This window comes from Aegilops tauschii, chromosome 5 (assembly GCF_002575655.3).
Source record: "Aegilops tauschii subsp. strangulata cultivar AL8/78 chromosome 5, Aet v6.0, whole genome shotgun sequence".
NCBI lineage: Eukaryota > Viridiplantae > Streptophyta > Magnoliopsida > Poales > Poaceae > Aegilops > Aegilops tauschii.
Window position 1 is genome coordinate 182,519,445 of NC_053039.3, and position 8,046 is coordinate 182,527,490.

The window sequence follows — 8,046 nt, forward strand, 5'->3', positions numbered from 1 at the left end:
GCTTCTAGCTTCTCCATGGCCACCTCCTTGGTACCAAAGAACGCATAGCACATCCGCTTGAAGTAGCAACCATGTCTCGCATACAGAAGAGGAAGATTCACTAAGGAGTGAGTTAACCTCATGTTCTATGGCACGTGCACGAGCTCTGCATGGGTCTGCTTGGCGCTTGGGGAGTCAGTGTAGTATCCATGGGGATGACCGTAGGGTGCTTCACACCAAAAGGGGCACCCCGCAAACCGAAAGCAAACTAGGGTAGGGGAGAGGAAGGGCTTCGCGAGAGTCTGCACCGCCGCCACGTAGGACTCCGACATCCCCCAACCGACTCAAATTCCCCTCCCGGTCCACTTCTCTGCCACTCCGCCCATGCTCCCCCCATTGCTTTGCATCCACACCCTCCTCGTCTGACGTCGTCGTTGTACCTTTCCAACCACCGCTGAGGCATCCTTGGACATCCACAACCCCGACCAACGCGCCTGCCTGCCTTGGACTTCTTCGTCGTCCACCCAAGATCCCTCCGCAGCTAGGTACCTCCCCCCCCCCCCCCCCCCCGACAGTAGGTCAAATGTCGTCGAGTGTTTTCGTTGAACCTTTTGTTGTTTTGTAGCGCAATTTGATGGTGGGATACTTGGTGATCGATGATGAGTTGTTGTGTGATACCACATGTCAACCGACTGTACTAGAATTATTTTGGTGTTCTTACAAGAGGACCGGAATGCCCACATGTAAGTGCTAAATCTCCGTAAGTTTGTCGAAAAAAAACATATTTGGTCAATATTTCAAATGTAAATATTTCCACTGGATATTTAATTGATGTCATACTTCGTTTTTATTCATCATTTTTGCACTTTCCTTCGAAGTCGCATATAGAAGATAGAAAGTTCCGCCGCAACGAGCAGGGTATCATCTAGTATCCAATCACGACAAAATTTGAACAGTTTTAAATATCGGAGTATGATCCGCTATATATGTCAATACTAACACAAAGACGAATCACATCAACAGATAATGAGTCATCACGCAAGCAGAAGTAGGTGATGTTGACGGTGGACTCATTATATAAAAGTTCTTACGCAGTTTGCTTATATAAAATTTATTTCAGCGACATTACCACCCATACAGCCTTAAGCAAGCTAGAACTCAATCAGATGCACTTTAGTGTGTTTGTTCACTCATTCCAATCGTATCGTATGTAGTCCATATTGAAATATCCAAAACATCTTATCTTCAATATCCAAAACATCTTATTGCAGTGAACGGATGGAGTAAATAATAAAGAAAAATATACCCATCATGAATTTGCCGTCGAATACCTAGGAATCATACTCCCGGGACAGGCGATAACTGTAAATTGTCCAATTTGGATGCTTCTACTCAACAGTCAGATTAGTGCCAACAGTTTCTGCTTGATATTCATGGCCAATTATCAACATGTAAAGTAACAGGATGACAGCATACCATTGCAAGCGACTATCTGAGTGTTCGATCTTGTGAAAACAATATACAATCATCTGAGTATTGAAGTGCTTACATGGAGTCGATAAATATGTGCCGGGATGCTTGAACACGAAAGCATCAATGAGAATGCCCAAATGCTCCCAGTGTATGGTTATTACTCGCTGGATCCGCTATCATCTTTGCTACTCAGGGTTCGTATTATTGCTTCCAACACCTTGATATCACTATCTCTCTTGGCGATCTCCTCTTGTTTTGCCCGCAGCTCTTCCATGTGCAGCTGGAAAACTCCTGCAAGATGAAAAACATAAATGAGCTATGAAGCTCCAGACTAACCTCAATGAGTCAAATGCTGGTGCGGCAGTGTTAGAGCACGTAATGGGCCTGGACTGGCGGTATTGCCCATTAATTTTAGGGTTAATTAGAGATAAGGATCGCTTGCTTGGAAGTCAAGTAAACCTCTCTATATAAAAAGAGGAGATGTATCAACCTAATCAAGCAAGAATTAAAAAGGACATCCCTCCCTCTTGCCCGGCCGTGGGCAAAAAGGCCCCCGGCCGGCCCTCTCGCGCACTCCTTCTAGCAGTGCCATAACAATTTGGTATCAGGTAGCTCAGTTCCGATCATGTCTTCGTCACCGCCCACCCCGTCGCTTCCGCTGCCGACCGTCACCACCGCGCCGCTGGCCATCTACATCCCGCCGCTGCCCTCCCTGTCCGCGCCGCTGGTCGCATACTCCGGCGCCGCCACCGCCCAGATGCCGGCGCCCTCCACCGCACCACCGTCCGCCGTCTACACCCCGGAGGAGATCACCGGGGTCCTCAACGACCTCGTCACAGCCGTCCAGGGGATCCGGCTGTACCTGGCAAGCCCCTACGGGCCGCCGCCGCCCCTGCCGCTGACCGCCACCGCCGGGCCGCCGGCCCTGCCGTGGTACTCGCCGCATCCAGGGGCCTCCGCGGCATTCACTGGGACGCTGCTGCCCCAGCTGCAGCTGCCACCCGCCGCCCCGCAGTGGCCGACGCCAGCTCCCGCCGCGCCTCCAGCGCCCATCGCCACCCCCGCGCCGCCGTGGCAGCCGCCACACCAGGCGGCCTTCGCCGTGCTCGCCGGGCCACTGCAGCTGCCATCCATCGCCACCACCGCCCAGCCCTGGCTGCAGTGGCAGCCGCCGCTCCTGGCGGCCTCCACCGCGCCCGGCGCTCCGCCGCAGCAGCCACTGCCGCTGCCCGGTGCGCCACCGCCGCGGCCGCTGCAGCTGCAGCAGCCATCGCCGGTCAGCTCCGGCCCCGCATCGACCGCGCCGGCGGGAGTCCCGCTCCACCAAGTCCAGTCCCCGCCGTTGCCGTCACCACTTCCGTCTTGGATCGCTACCCGCCACGTGTCGGCGGCGGTGAGGCTGCAGGCTACTGCGCGCGGCCTCCTAGCGCGTCGGTGTGTGCGGGAGATGCGTGGTCTGCAGCTGCCGCTCCTCCAAGTTGCCCTTCGCAGCGCAAAGGACCTCGATCTCATCCGCTGCGCCAGGGATCTTGGGCATGCGGTGTCCCCCATGGGCAGCGGGCATGCTGTTTTCCCCGCGAGCAGCGACCTCAAAGTCTGCGACATCGGTGGTTGGGGGGGCCGCACCCCTCCTCGTCATGCTCCATCGCAAGCCCTCCACTCTTTCCTGTGCGGTGCAGACCAACAGCCGTCCGGTAGGAAGAAGGCATGGTGTCACCGACAGCAGCGCACCACGTAGCACCACTGCATTCCGTCACCGGTCGCCGCGAGGGCGCCTCTGCTGGTCACTCTTGCGACCACTTCCAAGTGGTCCTACACATGCACTCCTTTTGTCCAGATGGTGTCCATGGGATCCAGGTGGTTGTACACATACACGTCCGACGTGCGGATGGTGTCCACCTTTTATTAAGGGGTCCAAAAAAAAGCGTCCCAGTCCATTTCAGGTTGAGAGTAATAAAACAAGCCGAGATGTAAAAGGCTTGTTTTTAGGTGTTAGGTTTGTGTTGCGTCGAGTTATGGTTATAAGTTGGTTAGGCTGCAGCTCGAGGACAAGCTGCATGTCCAGGTGGGGTGTAGTGTTAGAGTACGTAATGGGCCTGGGCTGGTGGTATAGTCCATTAGTCTTAGGGTTAATTAGAGATAAGGATCGCTTATTTGGGAGTCAAGTAAACCTCTCTATATAAAGAGAGGAGATGTATCAATCTAATCAAGCAACAATTAAGAAGGAAATCCCTTCCCTCTTGCCCGGCCGTGGGCAAAAAGGTCCCCGGCCGGCCCTCTCGCGCCCTCCTTCTAGCAGCGCCATAACAGGCAGCAAGATGGTACACATACTTGCGGTGTTCTCCAGCTCCTTCGTGACTTCCTGTGCACGCAGCTCTGCAGCTCGTTGAGCAGCTTCAGCCTGGCGTTTTTCCGTACGGGCTCGAGCAGCTGCAGAAATGGCAGCGTCCAGTTCACGTTCCAGAGACTGCACCCTCTGGTCAAGAATCTAATACACAGAAGAGAAATACCAATCAATAGGAAAACATACCAAACAACAAACTGTAGAACAACGGTTAACTAGATGCCAATATACATTCGAGCCAATAAAGTGCCAAACTACATTCATAGCTATTAATTGTGCAGGGAAAAAACATTCACTGCTCTTGCACAAGACTAAAAGGTATCATGTTGGTTAAATCTAAATTTTTAGCTTATAAGGATACTAATGTAGCTAGAAATACACTACAAAAGAAATAATTTACTAGCCATTAATCCGCAAACTTAATATGCAATCATGTAGAAAATCCAGATATAAAAATAGGCATCTGTGTGGTGAACCTGTTTGATGACTATAAATTCATGAGTACAGGTTGGTGCAACCAAGCTTAAGTATTTGACATTCACTTACTCTTGACACCCATTTATCATTACATGTGTAGCCACATGTTATTTGTCAAACACAGAGCCTTCTGTTGTTGGCTTGTCGGCCAGAATAAAGCCACACTTTAGGAAACTCAGTTAGGGCAAAGTCTATCACAAACCAAACATGTCCTTAGTAGTTCAGATATGAGGGGAAAATAACCGAGAATAGTATGAAATTCATCACATGCCTGTAAAAAACTAAAACGAATGATAAATTTGAGTCATGTATTTGATAAGGTGGTGCATGGCTTTATGCATTCAGTTTCAGAAATCGTTGTCAGGACCATCGCATAAATACAATTAATCAAATCGAATACATTTGGCTGGAGCTGACACCATCCATCCTGCCAAGCTCTATCAAAACCCAAAGCAAAGCCAAATAGACTAGGTTGAACTGAACCTCTGTCATCTAAGATGCACCTTGATATGAACAGGGATTCTGCGTCGTCTGCTTACTGATTAAGCTCACGCCGATTAGGGGGCGGCATCTATCTACAGGCCCAAGTGAAAGGAACGGTTTGGGGATCGGAAGCGTGGGTAGGTACCTTGATGGAGCGGGCCTGTTCGGAGGCGAGGGAGGCCTTGGAGAAGACGTCGTCGTCGACGAAGACGGCCTTCCGGGTGAGCAGCTTCTGCAGCGACTCGACGTTGGCGCCTAGCTCTCCCAGGTTGCCGATCGCGGCGCCCCACCGCTCGCCCGAGGGCACGGCGGTTGGCGCGGAGGACGACAGGGAGGCGACCGCGACGGAGGATTTCTCCCTCTGCGCCATCTCCGCCGGCGATCCCTGGTGCGGTTGGCTACCTACTACTCCTCCTGCCCTCTTCACGCTTTGGCCCCTAGGCTTCACCGCAATCACTGGGACCACATCAAACCTCTCCCGTTTCCGTCGCCTAGAATAGAAATCTCCGTGCAACAACCACTGCATCGTTGGAAATCAACGGATCCATCCGACGGCCCGGAAATCCAATTCAGCCCTTTTTTTTTAACAACGCAAGTGCTCATACATACACGCATACACCCACCTTATGAACGCACACATGCACACTCTACCCCTATGAGCATCTTCGAGAGACTGAGCCGGCATACCATCTTGAGATTTACGAAGTTATCGTATGCGCCTCGTCGTCAACGGGAACGTCTCCTCCCACTGAAATCGCGTCGTTGGAAATCCTGAGATAAATTCAAAAATAATGCGAGCATTATGACTTGAACCCTGATGGGCTGGGAATATCACTATCCCTCTAACTATCTAACCACAGGTTGATTCGCGAAATCCAATTTGGCTCTTGGAGCATATGCTCCTGCCCATTAAAAAGGGTTTTTTTTCAAATGTTAAAAGAATGAAAAAGAAAATAGATGTGATCATTGTCACGCCAAAACGCTACATGCAAATTTTTAGAAGAAAAGCTCAAGTATTTTGATATGTGAAAAAAACAAGTCGAACTACAAATGTTACCTCAAAATGTTACATATATTTTTTGTTTTTCACCGACGAAGCACAGTCATCGTTTCGCATGAAATTTGGCAAGCACACTTGTTACACTAACAACATCTAAAAAAAATTAGAATTTTAAAGTTTATTTACTATTTATTTTGAATTTACTCCCATTAGGGAGCATATGCACCCAAGAGCCAAAACGACCCTCCCGATTCACGAAATCCAATTCGGAACGGCCCTCCCTCCGACGGCCCTACTATATTAAGATCACCTCCTTCCTTGCATCAAGCATCTCCAGCGGATCTGTAATTCCGCGTGCCGCAAAATACATTTACGAGCGACATGTATGTTTTTTTCTAGAAAAACTCTTGAACCAGCCGGATGATTTCTCTCTCCTATAAACCGTCTCTCCCGCTTGACACGTATCCCCTGTTGGGCCCACCCACCATCTCTCCACTTTTGTCTTATCTCTTGCCGAAGCCTTCTTGCCCACTCGTCATCTTCTTTTCTTTCCCCACGTCTCTCTCGTTCGTCCAACTCCCATGGCAGAGAAGAGATGGCTCCCATGCCACCCCGCGTTGCTATAAATCAGATAGGGCCGCTGGAGCACAGTGTTGTGCATCCCGCTGCCGGAGCCATCCGTTCTGCACCCCATCGTCGGAGCCCACCACTACTGCATCCTGCCGCAAACAACCGCGGTGCTGCAAAATTGAGAAGGCGGTCCCCGCAACTCCCGTGAGCATTGCTGCCGAGGTGCCATCGTATTGCGCCGGGGTGGGTGCACCACCGCTCGTGCTACGAGGTGGACGTGTTTCTCCGCCGTGTGGTCGCAGTGGCGCCGCTGCAGCAAGGGTGGTCGCTACATCGCCCGTGTTCAATGGAGCAACGCCGGGCCATCGAAAGTATAGTCGGTGCTGCATTGGAGCTTCGTTGGAGCCCTCGGTGCTTCGTTGGAGCTCGACCGGGGTTGCAATGGAGCTTAGTCGGAGTTGTCGATGTTGCATTGGAGCTCCGCTAGGGCTACAATGGAGCTCATAGAACGTCGCTCGTGATGCTTTCGAGCTCTGTCGGGGCTGCAATGGCGCTACGTCGAAGCTACCACGCTCGCTCCTGTCGTGATGTTTCTATAATCCAATGGTCACCAGCGCGCCGATCGGACGGCTGGCTAGGAGGATGATTTCTTAGAGAAATCATCTGGCTGATTTGTAGCAGCTGGCAAATTTTTGCAGTACCGCGAGCCCTCCTACGGAACGGATCTCGTAAACCTGTCTCGTAAAACATTTGCAGGGTGAATTTACGGGATCTGTTTTTGTGCCGGAGACCTCGCGGTACCGCAAATAAAAACATGAGACAAATATTGACAAGTTCTTGCATATGAATACACGAAATTTATATATACATGTGTAGGATCGAAAGTATGTCTAGAGGGGGGTGATTAGACTACTTGACCAAATAGGACCTAACATTTTCCCAAATTTAGTTGTAGGCAGATTTTAGCAATTATGAAAAGTCAAGCGACACCCTACACATGCAAGTCTAATAGTATAGCGGCGAAAGTAAGACATTGCACAAGTAAGTAAAGAGAAGGGTCTGGAGAAAGCAAACGCAATGGGGACACGGTGATTTTTGGCGTGGTTCCGATAGGTGGTGCTATCGTACTTCCAAGTTGATGGAGACATCAACCCACGAAGGGTAATGTCTTCGCGAGTCCACGGAGGGCTCCACCCGCGAAGGGTCCACAAAGAAGCAACTTTGTCTATCCCACCATGGCCATCGTCCACGCAGGACTTTCCTCACTATGGCAAATGTTCAGGAAGTAGGCGGCCTCCTTGCCCTTACAAACTCCTTGGTTCAACTCCACATCATGTCGAAGGCTCCCAAGCGACACCTAACCAATCTAGAAGACACCACTCTCCATAAGGTAATAGATAGTGTGTTGATGATGAACTCCTTGCTCTTGTGCTTCAAATGATAGTCTCCCCAACACTCAACTCTCTCTCTCTCTCTCCGATTTGGCTACGGTGGAAGAGGGATTTGAGTGAAAAGCAACTTGGGGAAGGCTAGAAATCAAGGTTCAAATGGTAGGAATGGAATATATTGATCTCAACACATGAGTAGGTGGTTCTCTCTCAGAAAATGAGTAGTGGAAGTGTAGGCACATTCTGATGGCTCTCTTGCTGAGTAAGAGGGGGTCGAGGGGTACATATAGCCTCCACACAAAATCCAACTATTATACACTTTTGACCCAACT

General features: G+C 50.5%; 1 protein-coding gene across 1 annotated transcript; it reads right to left on the reverse strand.

The window, feature by feature from the left end:
• Positions 1-1,383: 1,383 nt before the first annotated feature.
• On the reverse strand, positions 1,384-5,214 carry LOC109784569 (uncharacterized). Its single transcript, XM_020343169.3, has 3 exons — positions 4,902-5,214; positions 3,784-3,940; positions 1,384-1,743 (listed from the first exon to the last, which is right to left on the reverse strand). The coding sequence occupies exons 1-3, from the start codon at positions 5,124-5,126 to the stop codon at positions 1,610-1,612; spliced, it is 516 nt and encodes a 171-aa protein (XP_020198758.1). The 5' UTR covers positions 5,127-5,214; the 3' UTR covers positions 1,384-1,609.
• Positions 5,215-8,046: the final 2,832 nt, after the last annotated feature.